This window comes from Anastrepha obliqua, chromosome 5 (genome assembly GCF_027943255.1).
Source record: "Anastrepha obliqua isolate idAnaObli1 chromosome 5, idAnaObli1_1.0, whole genome shotgun sequence".
In the NCBI taxonomy this organism is placed as follows: Eukaryota; Metazoa; Arthropoda; class Insecta; order Diptera; family Tephritidae; genus Anastrepha; species Anastrepha obliqua.
The window spans coordinates 7677504-7695594 of NC_072896.1; the positions used below are offsets into that span (position 1 = coordinate 7677504).

General features: G+C 37.8%; 2 protein-coding genes across 2 annotated transcripts; both read left to right on the forward strand.

Annotated features, from left to right (window-relative positions):
• Positions 1-2937: 2937 nt before the first annotated feature.
• LOC129248645 (uncharacterized) lies at positions 2938-4105 on the forward strand. Its single transcript, XM_054888273.1, has 2 exons — positions 2938-3049; positions 3117-4105. The coding sequence occupies exons 1-2, from the start codon at positions 2996-2998 to the stop codon at positions 3942-3944; spliced, it is 882 nt and encodes a 293-aa protein (XP_054744248.1). The 5' UTR covers positions 2938-2995; the 3' UTR covers positions 3945-4105.
• A 7806-nt stretch (positions 4106-11911) lies between these two features.
• On the forward strand, positions 11912-13392 carry LOC129249016 (uncharacterized). The gene is made up of 2 exons (XM_054888628.1): positions 11912-12038; positions 12106-13392. The coding sequence occupies exons 1-2, from the start codon at positions 11985-11987 to the stop codon at positions 13267-13269; spliced, it is 1218 nt and encodes a 405-aa protein (XP_054744603.1). The 5' UTR covers positions 11912-11984; the 3' UTR covers positions 13270-13392.
• The last annotated feature ends 4699 nt before the right edge of the window (positions 13393-18091 follow it).

Consider the following 18091-nt stretch of genomic DNA (forward strand, 5'->3'; position numbering starts at 1 on the left):
CGATACGAACGCTAGACACGAGCTTTCGGAGACGAATGATAGAGGTGACGAATGATTCGATTTCATATTAACGTAGGGACCACTCCAGCCTGCACTTTTCCGAAACATTCCCAGGCTGCAAAGAGGTCTTAGATGTTATTTTCTGCACAAAATACAATTCCCAAATAAATAGTTAGAAACTGGAGAGTATCGGGCAAGAAATCCCTTTCGGATCATAGTTAGATTCTCTTCGATATAGAAGCCAAAGAAGAACAAGCTGGAACATATGCAGTAGAGTAGCCCGTTCTAGCCTTCGATATATCAACACGACCAGTAAAGACTTAGGTGAGAGAGTAAGAGCTTTCGATGGTTCGTTGACGAAATAATTTGACATGAACATATTGGCAAAACCCTTTATCTCACCTGCAGGAATGAAGATTTAAATCAGCTTAAGGGAATGATAAGAAAAATCTTCAACCTTTGCTACAAACACAAATACTTTAAACCCTACGAAGATTGCCTTAGCGAATACAAGAAAGCAATCAGAGAAGCTCAGTCAAAAAGCAATGAAAAGATTTGAAATATACAAAACCGCCAGCTTAGATGAGATATTCCCTGAAAGGCTGTGGAGTACTCGAGAAACGATTTTTTGGAAAATATATTAGTTTAAATCGAGATGAAATCATAGAAATTTTAAATGGTATTGACCCTTCTGGATATAATATAATAACTTATTTAAGTTCATCACTGGTGCTATAGAATATAGAAAATTAATTTTAAACGAATTCAATACATAGTACCATAGTAACATATGTAAAATATAAGATTTTTTTTTTGTCCGACAAACGACCTAGTATCACTGTTAATGATTAAAAATGAAATGTAATGTGTATTTAAAAAAAAAAGTCGAACAATAAATAATAATAATAAAATAATAATAATACTCGAGAAACGACGATTCCGTGGCTAGAGAAGGATTAAGGTGCTTTTTATCCCCAAAGCTGGAAGACGAGGTCATGATACAGCGAAAGATTTCAGACCCATCAGTTTATACTCTTTTAGCCTTAAAACTCTTATCCTTTTAGAAAAAAGACAAATACAACAATTTAAACATCCCAACATGCCTATCTCAAAAGAAAACACAGTTCTACATGAGCTTGTGGGCGATTGAGCTAAGTCGTTGTAAGACCGGTACTATGTACATAGTCTGGTGGTGGAAAATAAATATAACCAAACCATGCTGAACAAGATGCAAAGTTCCGCGTGTATCTTAACCACAGGGACGCTTAGCATCAGTTCTACTGAAGCGCTTAAGGGAGGAGCCTGCTTTAGAGGCTTCAAAAAATCGATTTTTTCGTGGTTTTTTTTTTGGGAAGGAAAGAAATATTCGATTTAAACGAAACTTTCAGCTTTTATTGTTATATATTATATTTCAACAGTCTGCTCAAATTTTTTCATTAAAATATATGTCATGTTATGCCTGGGAGAAGCATTTTGCCGAGGCGCCTCGAGTGTGCAAGTGTCGTGCGTTGGGAAAGATGCAGGTCGCAATCTGAAACCAAAAACCCAAAAAATATTTTAGTATAGTATAGCTTCTAGTTAAACCAACAAAATTAAACAAAAAGTGAGAAATTCAACAATTTTTCGCTAATTGAAGAAAAAATTCATTTTTTTGGAAAAACAAATTCACTTTAGATTGTTTAAAAAGTGGGTTAATCATAACTAGAAGAGAATTTAATTCCGAATACAATCAATGTAATCTCGTTTCGATAGGACGTTTAACTTTAACCGAGAAATCGCACTTCGAGCGATCCGGCCGCTCGTATACCTGTTGGACGTTTGCTCACAATTTCTTCTGTAACTCCGAAAATATTTTGAATTTGCTTCAGAAATTTTGAGGACACATTCTTGAATAATTTGGGAAGACATTTATTAAAAAAAATCGCTTTTTTGAAGCTTATAAAGCACGCTCCCCCCTTAACGTCCATCAGAATCACACATAAAAATACCCGCTACATGCAACGCAGTGACTCTCAGAGACATAGGAAGCTGGACAACAAGATCCTCCTATAGGGATAAAACATCCATTGTTTCATAAAACATGGCCGCAGTACAACATCCCGAGGATGAATTACCTGTAAGGACGCTCTCGCCCAAGCATCTCACGTAGCACTGCAACACTTACAGGTCACTGGAAAGGAGGTGATCATGCAACCAGACCCATCTGCTGAAGCTGTCAGGTGGAGGGGGTGAAAGAAAGTCTTTTCCACTATTTATGCGAACGTCCAGGTCTACCTAGCCCTCTTTTGGTAAGCCTTTTTTACAGCAAATTAATGAAATCTCAGACTTAGACAGGCCGAATAGGAATTTTTACTAGCACATCTGGTGTGAAGATTTAGTTGATACTGAGAAAATATTTCTTGCTGTTACTGAGTATTTTCAATATAGGGAATAACCGAAAAAGTATGCCGGTGCGCATGTCAATCAAACACTTTGGCGCCTAGATAAGCAACATTTCCACAGAATTTTTGAACTTTTTGATTTCCCAGCTGCCTCGAAAAATGATGTGCTTGGAATTGTAAGCACGTGTAACAACAAGAACCACTTTTCTGTAGAAAACATACAAAAACAAGTTTGTAAGTCCATCTAAGCAGCTGCATGTAGGTATGTGCATATGTACGTGTGTATGGAGGTGGGTAAGCGCTCATATTTACGAGAAAATGTGCATATGTGCATAAAATTTACGCCAGCTGATAATGGGGGAGACAATAATATGTGATAACTATTAAGAAAAGTTGTATCAGTACGAAACTTGTTTTTGCTGTTAATGCTGAATCGCCACCGCAAATTAAGTAGAAATGGTAATGAGTTGTTGAAAAAAAAAAAATAAAAATTAAATACGATCAAACGATTAAATGTGTATATGCACGTAGACTATATAAAATTGCACACTGATTGATTGCAATTCAGTTGTTGAAAATATTTCACCAACGAACGAGGCAAGAATAGTAGCAGAATGGTGGAGTTTTGGGGCATATTTGTGGTGTTTTCGGCATGCGCGGCATTCCAGGTGAGTTACGCGTGCATGCATGCAAGTTTTCGAAGCACTTCCGTTATTTTACTACGTTTATTTACAGCTTACAGAATCCCGTTATCACAATGATTACAGCAGTTTAGACCTCAGCATATCCGATCTCAGCGCATCCGATCAGCTGCATGACATATCAAATATATTAGATGAGTCATCAAAGGAATCAAATGATTTGCCAAAACACGTGGTGGAGAATTCATTGGAGAATAGTTCGTCAGATTCAGCGGAAGAAACGGAGCCCACCGATCTGCCAAGTGTAGTGGAAAATTCATCGGAGTCGACAGAAACCGCTGTTACAATTCCAACACCAACTAAGAAGTCTAAAAAGCGTTTGAGTTTGAGTGCAAGGCGTCAACGATTGTTTGTATTCGCCAAAGCTGGCATGAATCAGTATGAGAAGGACTATGTGCGCTTAACACGTAAAGCCATCAAACGCATTGTTGTTGAATTGGAGGCGCTGCCCGCGAAGAGTGAAAAAGTTAAAGAAAAACTTAGTGAAATCAAGGAGGCATTGAAGGAAATCGAAGGCGTTGATTTGGCACAGGATTCTACAGAATTCGACGCCTTAGGCGAGGCTTCCGAGATTGTCAGCAGTTTGCATGATGAGCTCGATAATCCTTTAGATGCGCCACGGGAGCTCGAACAAGTGCTCGAAAAAGTTGGTTGGATGGATATGCGTTACAAGTTGGGCGATGAAATGCATAGTTTGATCGATGGATTTGGCAAAGAATTTAATATTTTCATTGCTTCGCTTACACCGCGTGAGCGGTTGATGGAGGCGGGTTTGGTGGAGCTGCACAGACGCTTTGCTAAGGGGGACACTGATACCAAGTGGAATTCGTTCACGGAATTTTGGACTTATTTTGATTTATAAGAAAACTGTTTTAAATTGTAGAAGTGCTAAAGTAGATCTCCTAAATGCCATCCATTAGTAATTTTGTAATGTCAGATTTTTGTTGTTCTTCCTCTTTCGCTTAGTTTTATTTCCCTTTGTTGTTCGAGTGTAGAAATTTAATAAACACATTTGAACTTTAACTTTACAACAAGTTTGTTTTTCTGCTGAAACGGCTTACATCTAATTAATTTTTAATTGTCCACTTACTGCTAACTGTGAGCGCCTCGAACGTGCATATGTACGTGTGTATGTGTGTGATGTAGGAACGTAGCTTTTAAGAGCTTTAGAGGTGTAGCATACATTTGAATATGCGCATCCGAATACTTTTATTCACTATCAGCAGCCGTTTGTTGTCCGAGGCTTCGACGCGATTTTAATGAGTCTCTCAAGCACAAGTATTAATTTGAAATAAAAAAGCGGAAGTTAATTGCTAGAAAGGTTTAGTTTTTGTATACAAACATACACCTACACAAAAACCACATACAGGAATTTATCAAAGTCTAGGGGAGAGGAAATTCACACAACACTCAATGGAGAGCTGGTAAGACGAAACTGAATAGTGTCGGCTGGGTGGCTGGACATTGTGATATTACAGGGAACGAGTTAGCTGATAAATTGGCAAATGAAGGCTCTGGAAGTATGCCACTAGGCCGTGAACCCTTTCTTGGTGTCGATTCTGCATCGACTCAACTATAGAATGACGACTTTATGAGGTCTACGCATAGAAGACGTTCGTCTGAGTTGGGCTCCTGCAGATTAGCCAAGTGCTTTTTGAAAGAACCAAACAGGAAACTAGCGACCTTTCTCCTAAAACTTAGTAGGAAGGACCTGAGAGTACTGGTGTGTGTAATCACAGAACGCAACGCTTGTGGTCCGCTTATGAGGATACTGCGAAACATTTTCTCTATAGCTGTACGGCATCTTCTGGAATCGGGCTTAGGCTGTTTGGGTGCAATATACCGAGATGGGGTAGAGTTCATACATTTCCTTTTCCGTATCTCTTAAAAATCATCAACGAATCCACAAATTCGTGGAAGAGTGACCTCAAACCAATTTTTCCTTTTAAGCATCCATACTGTATCTATCCTCGCTCTATTTCTTCCACTATTATCTATCCGGGTGTAGTATAATGGTATTTTCGACTAAGTGTTTGGACATGTGACTTCAACCGCCCAAAAATCTAATCAAATATAATCAATGGAGAGTTCAAAACAGAGGCAGACAGTTTATCCTTTCTGATGAGCTGGCTAGACAGAGAACCCTCGGCCATTTTCATTGCTAAACGAGAGAATTGGAATTCCCTTGAAAACTTGTGATCTGCTCCTGGAAAGATGGGGCTTTTACTTTCTTTGCTAAATATCCTATACAGTCTGAGTCAGAAGAAAATAACCAGTTTTTTTCTTGTAACTTCAAGATATATTATATTTCGTTCTGCTTTTTGCTGCGTAATAGTCTTACACAAGGGTTACGCCGCTTGTGCTAACTCAGGTTAGTGTCGTTCAAAACTTTCCCTTAAACGCAACCAAACAAAAATGAGTAAGAAGTATGCGAAGCGTTTCGAGGCGGTTTTGTATGAAAACAAGAAATGACGAAACAGAAATGGACTGGTCCTTCCAGTCCCCAGACGCCAATCCCATTGAAAATGTGTGGGGAATTAAGAAAACGCATCTTACCAGAAAGCCAGTCCACGTTTTAAAGCATCTTGTGCGTCAAGTTCGCAAAATCTAGTCCTGTTTGTCGACGAGCTACGCAGAAAAGCTGGTTTAAAATATGCCGAGAAGATGCCAGGCTATATTCGACAACGATGGAGACTTCACGGCTTATTGAGTAATTGCGACTCGTAGTTCTGTACATACTTAAATGCATAAAATTGTAATGTATATCTTTAATACTGTATGAATAATTGCGGTTCATTTTTTCTGACACAGACTGTATCTGGTGAAGTTCATCAGTAGCCTGAAGCGACTAATTACGAACGTAAACTAGCCTCCGTCGGTCGTCGTCATAAGTGTATGGTCATCATCCTCTAATCCCAAGGCCGCTTCTCCCCTTCCTTCTCCTTTCTGTTTTATGGTATCACAACGGACGAATTTTGAATAGTTGTCGGAGTGGGCCCCTCGCAAGGCCAGTGATTTATTCTAACCCAACCTGTCACTATCGAATTGTAAATACAAAATATTTTTTTTACATTTTTATGACAAATATTGGGCAAGTTTATGAAGAAAAGAACAAAACTTGTTCCTTTAAATTAAAAAAAATATTAAAAATTTTTTTTTTCGGAAAAAATATTACCATTGTGGCCATTAGTTTTATCCAAAGCCTACCACGTGAAAGTTGCACGGTCGAGAATACGTTTCTTCCCACTCACCAGTGGCTTCGACGCAGTACAAAATAATTGGAAATCTCTGACACAGGGGAAGCATAAATCGTTTGCTCCTCGATGACATGGCGATTGTAAGTGAACTAAGTGACGTAGTTTTTTAAGGATAACAGCTGCCATTGGGCAAATGTCACTGAAAACAATTTATGAGTGAGCTTTGCTGATTATTTTTTATATTTGAAATTCCTGAAGGTATTCGGCGTACATGCCAATGCATTTGCCCTCGGCCTTCGCTAGCACTTGGTATGAGACTTTTGGCATTCACCTAACTCCATATATTATATATCATACTATACATGCTAAGAGGCTAAGCACTGAGCACTTCAGCTTCATAAGATCCACGCGGATTTATTTGTAAGATGGATAGATCTTTAATATAATAGAAGAGTGGGAACGAGAAAATAGTACAATCGATGTAGTCAGTGTTTTCTGCACATGTCGCTCTTTAACTCTGCCAAGGGTAATGTCTCGATATTATATTAGGTGCGCAACTAAGTTCTCGCTGTTGAATGGTTACAAGTGAATCATTGAAAGTATTATTGCCCATCGCTGGCTACTACTTTTCTCCATCTTTCTGGTAGATCTCGTATACCGTCGCGGTAAAACTGTTCATCTTTTGAGGCTATCCACGGATCAAGCCATTTTTTGATGTCTTCATATGAATGGAACTGCTGGTCATCTAGACCATGTGCCATCGATCGGAACAGGTGATAATCGGACGGCGCAATATCTGGAGAATATGGCGAGTAGGGTAGAATTTCCCATTTCCATTCTCCAGTGTTTCCAGGTAGGTTTTAACGGGTTTGGCAACGTAAGGCCGAGCGCTGTCATGCTGTAGAAACACTTTTTCATGCCTCTCCGCGTATTACGGCGGTTTCTCGCGCAGTGGTCGGCTCATTCGCATAAATTGAAGTCTATACTGACCCCCAGTGATGGTTTCGCTTGGTTTTAACAGTTCGTAATAAATAACACCAACTTGGTCCCACCAAATACATAGCATAACCTTCGCAGCGTGAATATTCGACCGAGACGATGATATAGAAGCATGACCGGGCAGTCCCCATGACTTTCTTTTCTTTGGATTGTTGTAATGAATCCATTTTTCATCACCCGTCACGATGCGAAGAAGGAAACCCTTCCTTTTTTGCCGCTGGAGCAATTGTTCACATCGCATGCAATCGCTTGGAAATGGATTGGCTGGTAACTCCTAATACTGAAGCTCTTCTTGCGTTTGACACGTATCCTCATTGAGCAATGCCTCCAATTCAGCATCTTCGAAGGTATTTCGCCTTCCTTCACGCGGACGGTCATCAACATTAAAACCACCGTCTTTGAACCGACGGAAACAATCTCGGCACGTTGTTTCGCTTGAAGCAGCATCTCCATAAACTTTTTGTAGCTCTCGATGTGCTTCAGCCGCCGTTTTTTCGAATGAAAGAGGAAAATCAACATTTCCCGCAAATGACGATTATTTGGTACAAAATAAGACATTTTCACAAAACCAAAAGTATATGATACCAAAACAAAAAATTAGTAATCTTTTTACAGATTTTTTTCGATCTATTTATGTTCGTCAATCCGACACCGGAATAGAAGATACCTCTTTTAACAGCTCACGAACAAATAAAGGTTTCCAGCTCTCATCTAATGATGTACTCAGGAGCCTATCGGGCTTGGCAAATGACCCAACTCCTGGAGAAGATGGCTTCCCTCCTATATTTCTAAAAAAACTGTGCTACATCGCTAGCAAAACCATTAACAATTATCTTCAATAAATCACTAGCTTCTGGTGAGTTTTTACATAATTGGAAAAAATCGTTTATCATACCGATACATAAGTCTGGAAGCAAGTCGGAAGTCCAAAATTATCGCCCTATCTGTAAAATCTCTTGCATACCTAAACTCTTTGAAAAGCTAGTTTATGATTTGATTTTCTTCCAAATTTCAAATCTCATATCGCCTAATCAGCACGGCTTTGTTAAGAGTAGATCTACTGTTACGAATTTAGGGTTATTTACAAATTATGTCTTAAACCAATTTGAAACAGGCCAACAATGCGATGTCATATTCACCGATTTTTCGAAAGCGTTTGATCAGCCATAGTATCCTACTTAAAAAGCTGGGTTCGTTTGGTCTTCATCCTAACTTACTCAAGTGGCTTGCATCTTATCTAACAGATAGAACTCAATTCGTTCGTATAAATAACATAAAATCTGATGCCATCAAAGTTACCTCAGGCGTACCTCAAGGCCACTTTTGTTCTTAATGTTTGTTAATGACATTCCAGACGTTTTCGAGACATCACGTTGTCTGATGTATGCAGATGACCTGAAAATTTACAGTCGGGTAGAGAACGTAACTGACTGCATAAGACTTCAAGAAGACTTAATCAGATAGGAAGCTTGGTGTGATGATAACTCCTTACCTCTTAATGCTGGTAAATGCCAGCACATGACATTCAGTAGACGAAAAGTTACGATTGATTTCGATTACAAGTTGGGCACTACCACCTTCACAAAAATTTACGAAAAGAAAGACTTGGGGGTCATATTTACATCGAAAATGTTGTTTTCCAAACATATAGGCTTTATGATTGCCAAGTCTAGATTTATGCTTGGCTTTGTAATAAGGAATTCAAGGGAGTTCCAGGATATTTCTACGCTGAAAAAACCTCGAATATTGCAGCATCATTCAAGATCCATTCTATATGGGTTCATCTTTAAGAATTGAGAAGGTTCAAAAACGTTTCACTCGATTTGCTATTCGTTCATATCGTTGACCTTGCAGTTTGCCTGCTTATAAAAGTAGATGTCTTTTGTTAGCATTGCCAACTTTAGAAATGCGGAGAAAAACTTCAAAACTAATGTTTATAAGGGACATAGTTACGAATCATATCAAATGTCACTTCTTGCTGGAGCTAATACTCTTTAATTGTCCCACTCGTAACCTAAGACTCAGCAATATGTTCCATTTACCTTATCACAAGACCAATTTTAGTCGAAATGAACCGCTTGCACGTTGTATAAGACAGTCTAACCAATTATGCAAACATTTGGATATATTCTTTAACTCACGAGAGACTTTCAAATCAAAACTTAATCCGGAGGTACACTTTTTGAATTGTGACTAATGTATCTCACAGTATTGCTCACCATATATAATATTATATTTAAGCTTTAATATTAGTAATCTATTTAAGTTATACTTTAATTGATGAAATAAATAAATAAAACAAAAAAAAAAAATAAAAATAAAAAAAATCACTAATGTGTCGAAGCAGTTTGTTTACCATACGTCTAAGCTTGGTTTATGACGTTTAGGTTATGTTAAAATCGACTATCACACACTTCTGGCGGCATCTATTGTCAAACAGCGAGAACTTAGTTGCGCATATAATAATATTCTATCTAAATTTCCTTTTAGAGAATTTTCGAAAGAAAGATATTATAAATAACCATATTTTTGGATAATAATAAATTCAAATTGATATTTAAAGTAAGCTAATGACTGTTGAGTATCATGGAGATATTTAAAATTTGGTTTCAATTAGTCTTCAATTAATTCATTAGCCTTTTTCAGTTTTTAAAATTTATTGGATGGTGGTTTGATAACTTTATGATTAGCATAAATAAATGGAATACTTGAGAAGTCCAAAAAAGCAAATAATATATATTTATTTTTAATAATTCTCAAAGGAGAACATGAATCAAGGCATGACAACATCCACTGCTTATCTTGACAGTTAACACTTGACAATCAGAAATTTCTTTGACAACCGACAAATTATTCCTCGCAAGCGCGAGGTGATGTATGACAAAGTGTCACAGGTTCTTTAACAATTGATAAATGATCCCTATTGAAAAGAATATTTATTGGTGGCAGAATTTCGACCTTTTGGCGATACCAGTAAATTTTGATAATTTTCAAACATCAAACGTGAGGTGATGCTTGACGAATATTGTGAATATTTTAGCAGTTGAAGTCTTTTTTATTCCTAAGAAGAACTAAAGAACTATGATAAAAACCCATCTCTCTGCATATATAATCACTCCTTGTTCATAAGGCGGAAACAAAGGCTCTTCAACCATTTCTGTCAGCCGCTATATGTCCAACTTCCTTCCAGGTGGCGGTGGAAGAGCTCTCATATAGAATTGTGCGCAGCCAAGTTTGTCAAGGGCTCTAACACTTTACGGTTACAATTTCCTTTGTCAAATGAAAAGTTATCCCTATTGGTGAAAATATTTATTTGTGGCAGAATTTGGCGCACTTAGCGATTCAAGTAAAGTGTGGTTAAATTTCAAGGCCTGATGTTGAATGTGAACCACATCTAAGCGTCAAGTTTTTTCTGCATTTCATTTGACATTTTTCAATTTTAGACTAATTCACTTTGAACCATGGAAAGATACACAATCGAGCAATGGTGAGAATGGTGGTAGGAAATGGCAACAGTGAATGACCAATTTTCGAAGAAAATCATCTTCAGTGAATAAGCAGAATTGCCGCATTTAGGCGAATGATAATCCAAGAGTGATTTTCGAAAAACCAATGCACCCACAAAGAGTGACTGTTTGGTGCGGTTTACGAGTATGGGCCGGCGGCCTCATTGGGCCGTATTTTTTCCAAAATGAGGCCGGTCAGGCAGTTACTGTGAATAGTGTTCGCTATCGTGAGACGATAACGAACTTTTTATGGCCCGAATTGGAAGATATGGACGTGGACGATATGGGGTTTCAACAGGACGGTGCCACTTGTCACACAGCTAACGAAACAATGGCTCTTTTCCGCGAAAATTTTGATGGCCGAATAGTCTCACGTCGCGGCGATGTCAATTGGCCGCCAAGATCATGTGATTTGATGTCTTTGGGCTTCTTTCTTTGAAGTTATTTGAAAGAAAAGGTGTACATCGATAAGCCAGCAACAATTCAAGAGCTAAAGGATGAGATAATTCGCCATATTAACGGCATAGAACCTCAATTATGCCTCAGCGCCATCAAACATTTGGACCATCGGATGGAGGTATGCCGCCGAGGCGGCCATTTGGCTGATATTTTGTTTCATACGTAATTTAGCCATACCAGTATTATCATAATAAAGAGAAATGACAATAGTTTCTTAAAAAAGGTATATTCTCTTTAAAATCAACACCGGCCCTTGAAACTTAACCACTACAGTCACACAATTCGTCGAAAGTTAATGGAAAATCTGTAAAAACTATTTACTCACCCGTTACTCGTGCAATAACAATTAATGTGTTTCAAATGCCTTGTAGTTCCATTCCATTCTTAATCAACTTAGAGACAGAAGTGACTATGTTTTCTTATTTTTAACAGCCTCAGCCCAACCGCCTACACTTTGAGAATCGCACTAAATAACCTTAATTAATTTGAATATGCATAAGCATGACACAATTTCTACTATGAAACCATGAAACTCATGGAAAACAAACCCCGGAAAATATAATCTTATCATATCGCGTCAATTAGCGCGAAAAAAATATAAAAACATACGATTTATTAACATCTATGACTAAACGCGAATTTCGCGAACGATATAAAACGCTAGTTAAGACGCGCGTGCAAGTTCAGTGTCAGTTAACCATCGCAAGAAGAAGAGCAACTAATAAACGAAATAATAATTAAATGGTGGCGCACAAACGAGTATTCATCTCGCTGACTGGCCTACTGGCACTACAGGTTATTTCAACAATATACCTATTTTTTGTTCGCCAAAAAGTTTTACCTTATACGATTTTTCTTGCAGTTAGTGGCGGCACATCCGCGCCTTACCTACAGCGCTTTATACGCCTCGGAAGAGGAAGGATTGGTAAGGAATGTTGACTATGCAGCGCATTTGCCCTCGTCCGAGGCAGCGCCGTCATCGGAGGAATCCGGAATGTCAAAGGAATCAAATAACGAAGGGTGCCACAGAATCGGCCCCAATATTCCAACAAAAATTAGGGACGACGCCTACAGCGTATTTGCTAAAGTTTTGATACGCGATTCACGCGAGGTTTTCAAGAACAAATTGAGGGAACTGAAACTGATTAAAACTGAAAAAGAAATGGATGTGACGCATTTTTTTGTTGTGCTGAAGAGAATCAATAAAGTGCGGCTGGTGAATGCGTCGCATGAAGGCGAATTAATGTTCGATGCCATAAGGAGAATAGACGCTAAAAATGCAGATAGTTTCGACGACGAACCTTGGTTGAATAGAATGAGTTTTCGCATCTTCTGCTTAGTCTTCGAAGCCAAGGCGGATGTTGATATAGACAGTTTGGCCGACAATTTTACTATCGAGGAAGAGATTAGTCAGCACTTGGAGGTATTCAAGGAGTTTTGGTTGGATTACGCACCACCGACGAATACCAAAAATAGTGCAAGCGACCTGGCAGCAGAAACGGATAGCGAAAGCAGTGACACCGTATGCGTGATTGATGTTGCTAATCTTCCTGCGAATGCCACCAATATTACGCACATAATTTTTGCTGAAATTATCATACGCGACACACAGAAAGTGGCGCAAAGGAAGTTGGACGAATTAGAGTCGTTGCAAGAGGAACAATACAAATGGTACATTAAAGACTTAAGGACTATGTTGGAACATATTGGCAATCGCACGCATGATTATGCAAAGCAAGAAGGAAGATCGATGTACGATTCGCTCCAGAAAATCAATGAAGTGAGCGGTGAAGGTGATCCGGCTTGGCTCGAGAAACTTGTTAGTCGCATCCTCTGTAAGGCACAAAAGGTGAGCACGGAAGACGAAATGAAGCGTATAGCTGAGCATTTTTCGTACGAAGAAGCCATTGAGGAGCATTTTGAAGTTTTTAAGCAGTTTTGGCTGAAGTGTAAAAATTTATTTATTCATAAGGGCGTAACTCTGTACAAGCATTGCAGAAGAGAAAAGAAAACTAATTATGACTAAACTAAGTTTACTGAGCAGTTTCATGTAGGTGAGCTATGAAATGTATTCTATGTGACTTCCAAGTGAATTTGCTGTAATAGTTTTATATATATAAAAATATATGCCCGAGTACCTTTTAAATTATTTTATAGCATAATTATTGATAGCGTAATCAGCTGTTATTACTATAATTACTAATATTGCTTCGTGAGTTTATATTAAAATTTTATTTAAAATCATTAAAATTAAAATCCGCCGGTATTGAGCTTTAAAAATGTGTTATTAAATATTGTGCTAAATTAGGGATAGTTGCAGGTCCGACATGAAGGGGAGGGATTGGGGCTTTTTACCCCGGGCCCGGAGTTCTCAGAGGGGCCCGGACTCGAGATTATACGTATTTATATGAATTAGACATAATTGGAAAGGGCCCGCATTTGCAATTTCCCCCGGGGCCCGGATATGCTCTCTACGGCCCTGGATAGTTGACTACTGAGACGCATATTTTGCGTATCCAAAGCTTGCCTTTCTTATATTTCATAAAGCCACCGATTATCATGTCCTTAGTGCGGCTTACTAACGACTCATCTGATTTTATCAGGTCAGTCCATAAGTTCGTGCGTTTTTTAAAGGTGGTTTTAAAATTAATAAAAAAGATGTTTAAAGTATTTATTAATCAAAAATATATTTTCCTTCATTATTTACAATGTCTTCCCAATGTTTAGGCAAATTTTTAATTCCCTGCTCAAAAAATGTTTTGTCCTTGGAGCTAAAATACGCTTCGATATCCCTTTTTATAACTTCTTTTGAGGAGTAGTTCTTGTTGCTCATATGGGATTGAAGTCCTTGGAAAAGGTGATAATCACAAGATGCAATATCCGGAGAGTGCGGTGGATGCGGCATCAGCTCCCATACGAGCTCGTCCAGCTTGCCTAATGTTTACCTTGCGGTAAGAGGTCTTGCGTTGTCGTGGTGAAACAAAACTTTGCGTCTATTCACTAAAGACGGTCGATTTTTGTTCAGTGCCTCATTCAGGTTTGATAGCTGATGGGAATAATAATTAGCAGTTATCGTCTGGTTTGGTTCCAGAAGTTCATAATAAACAATACCGGCCATATCCCACCAAATAGACAGGAGAGGCCATCTCTAGGGGTCGGTTCTGGTGTTTCATCTTTATCTGACCATTAGCGTTTGCGAACAGGATTATTGTAAAGGACCCATTTACATCACCAATAACGATACGGCTCAAAATACTTTAATTTTCAAGCCGTTGCAGCAGCTGAGAACACACATTTACTCTCTGCTGAAGGTTGGCGACGGAAAGTCTGTGCGGCACCCATTTTCCCAGCTTTGAAACCTTTCCCAATTGAACCTGTGAACTGTTCCATCCGATGAATTTAACCTCTGAGCTATCAAATCGACTGTCAAATTTGGCTCAGCTTCCACGAGTTCGAGCAAGGTGTCGAACTTAAAGACTTCAGGACGACCAGCGCACGTTGTTGCATTTTTACCACTTGTACATATAAAAAAAATACAAAATATGCCTCTTATACGCGTTCGAAGATTCCATTTATTTTTTAACAGCACGTGCTTCTATCCGCGATCAAAATCACTTTTTGAAATATAAATAGTTCCGTTATATTCCGCGAATAATTTTTTATATGAAAAAGTCGTACAAAAGTGAAATTATGGGTAAAGTTTCCCACGCGAAATGAATGGGATTTGAATTCAGTAGTCAAAGGGAATATAAGTGTACCTCGAAGCCTCGACCACCTTCATCTTCGAGGTGAAGCTTCCAAGTCTTTTAGTCTAGGGAATTCGAATAGTATCTTTCAAGCAGAAATTCTCGGGATAAGGGAAGCTTGCAGGATAATTAGAAACCATCCATAACAACTGTCGGAAGTATGTATTTTGTCACAAAGTCAAGCAGCCATCTTAACTTTAAAGTCACCAATAACCAATTCAAGAATCGTCAGACAATGTAAAAAAGAATGAAATGCCTTAGCATGCACAACGGGCATCACTCTCATCTGGGTATCTGGCCCTAGGTACATAGAAGAAAATGAGAAAGTTGATGAACTGGCAAGACAAAGGCATCCTATAACGAATCCGTAGCAGTAGAAATAGGCTGTCCCTAAGGAGTGAGCAAAAGGGAGATCTTCTCGTTATTCCAGAAGCAGGCCGTTGACAGATGGACTACTACAGATGCCTGCAAAATAACTACACAGACGTGGACCAATTTCAACAAACCTAGAACTGACGAGTTGTTCAGGAAGTCACCAGCAGACATATTCAGAATTACGCCAACCTTGTGGTAAGAACTTCTGATGCACTACGCCATGGTAATCGAAGAAAACAGTGAGCAAAACCTCGACATTCGATCGAACTTGGCGTGGTTTTTTTGGTATTGGCTCTCTTGGACTCTTCCTTTGGGACAATTGGGCTTTGGTTTCGATGTTATGACCCTTTCAACTAAATTTGGATCATCGTTGACGTCATTCTACAATTCCTGAGCGATGCTCATACGATGTTTTCTTGGTTCCAAAATTCAGCAATTTTAGAACAATCTTCGCTGTCACACGCTTCAAGCCCAACATTTTCGAAAAGATTGCATGGCATGAACCAACCAAAATGTCGACATCCTCAGCAACTTCTTCAATTCTGATTCAATGACTCGCCATATTAATTTTCTTCACTTTCTCAACATTTTCATCGGTTGTTGATGTGCTGGGGCGAACAAAACGAGCGTAGTCATTCACTTCTTCTCGACCTTCTGTGAAAAGGTTGTACCACTTGTAAACATTTTGTTGACTCACAGTGCTCTCGTCGTATTGTCACCGTCAATATTTCAAGTGTTTTTGATCACTTTATTGCAGTTTTTACACAAAATTCAATGCTTCGTCTTTGATCCATTTTTTTCGATTGCAGAAAATAGTCGAACACGCAAAACACTTGTTTTATTTATGCCTCTCACAGACAAACTCAATAAGCTATATTGCTAAAACAGTGAACATATCTTCGAGACGAGTGTACCAATATAAAAATATAATAATCGAAAGTCGACTGTACGTAGTCCGCCAAATTTGAAAATTCACCTCATTTTTTGAACGCACCTCGTAAATACTTATATATTTTAATTCCTACAAATACAGTTAGTTCTATGTAGTCTCTCAGAAAAGTTGTATTTCTAAATTTACTAATATAAATGAATAAATAAATAAATAAATAAATAATATCTGAAAGTATATGGAACATTGCAAGAAATCTAGAAAATATTTTTTTCGTTCATACAGCTGGACTCCCTCCAACGAAATGCGCTTATTGCAGCATTGCCGCATTATGATTGCAAAATAAATTGTAAACAAATTCTAAAAAAAAATTGTTTTGTATGCTGTTGTGTATATTAATAGCATCACGACGTTGAACATGCACATCTTAATTATTTTATTATTTTCCAGACAGACATTTCTCTAAATTTAAGGCGTAGAACGAATAAAGCTTCTCCGATTTTTGCTCTTTTATTAGAAGGAAGCACATTTTCAGTAAACATGTTTTATTAATCAATATTTATCAACAATGAAAATCCGGTTTACAAAGTCGAGACTAATTAGCACTCTAGCACTGGCTCCCCTAGGCTACAAAGTATTAGCATATCATTTACAATAGGAATGTTCCCACTCACACCTACTAGGCAGAACTCGGAAAATATTTATAAAAAATGGGAAAAAATTGCATTCATCAGATGATTTCTTATTTTCTTTTAAGAATTTAGTGCCCTAGGCCACGTTGTACTAAATGTAGAGGTCAGACCGTTAACCGCCTCTCTACGATTTTGAAGGAATAAGCTGATTTGCTGTTGTAGCTGGGGTTATGAAAAAAACTGTAATGGTGTTGGCGATATACGCAGAAGATCAATGCAGCCATTGGTCATGTTAACATAGATGACTAGATGCGAAACTCTTTTTCTGGTGAAAGCGCTGAAAAATGTGCATTTTTATATCATTCGCCAGTATTGCCACACCAGTAGAAACATGGATTGGGTATTTTTGAACCAAAAATTGGGAATTTTGCAGTTTCCACACCACCACCGAGGTTAATACATATGTAATGCGCAGTTGTCTAGTAGCCTTATATCACCCGTATACACCTACATATAATAAAAATAAGTACAATCAACATAAAATACATAAATAAGCTAAAAAATCAAAAATATTTAAATGGAATTATTCTAAATTGATATACAAATAAATGCATAAAATATTGCAATATTTTAATATAAGAATTGAGCTAAAATGGATAACCTTTAAGTTTTTATAATATTACCTAAAAATAGTTAAGTAATAATTAAGTATGTTTGCAAAATATTTCAAACTTAAATTCAATTTCCTTACCTACGCTTTTCAACCATAGAATATTTACGTATATATAAATTTACATACATAAACCAACACACAGTTTTAAATAAAATTACATGTATGTACGAGTAAAACGTAGTAATATGCGTATGTACGTAAGATTAATTAAAAGTAGAAGTCAAAAAGGATATAAGAGACTTTGGAAAATTCTAAAACTCCCTTCAATTTAAATTATTACGTTTCAATTGAATTAATTTTAAGACACATAATTATTAATATTTAATCGCGTAATTTCTCCATTAAGCAAAAACGAACTGTTTTCGTTAGTTATTTTTGGCGCGTTTTCTCTGGCAGCCCGCCATTTCACCTATTAGCTGTTTAACTCTTTCCGGCGCACCTAAAAAAAATCGCTAAAAATTAAACACAAAGATTTTTTTATTTCATTTATTCGAGACATTTAATGAAGAAAATGTAAAAAAAAATTTTTATCC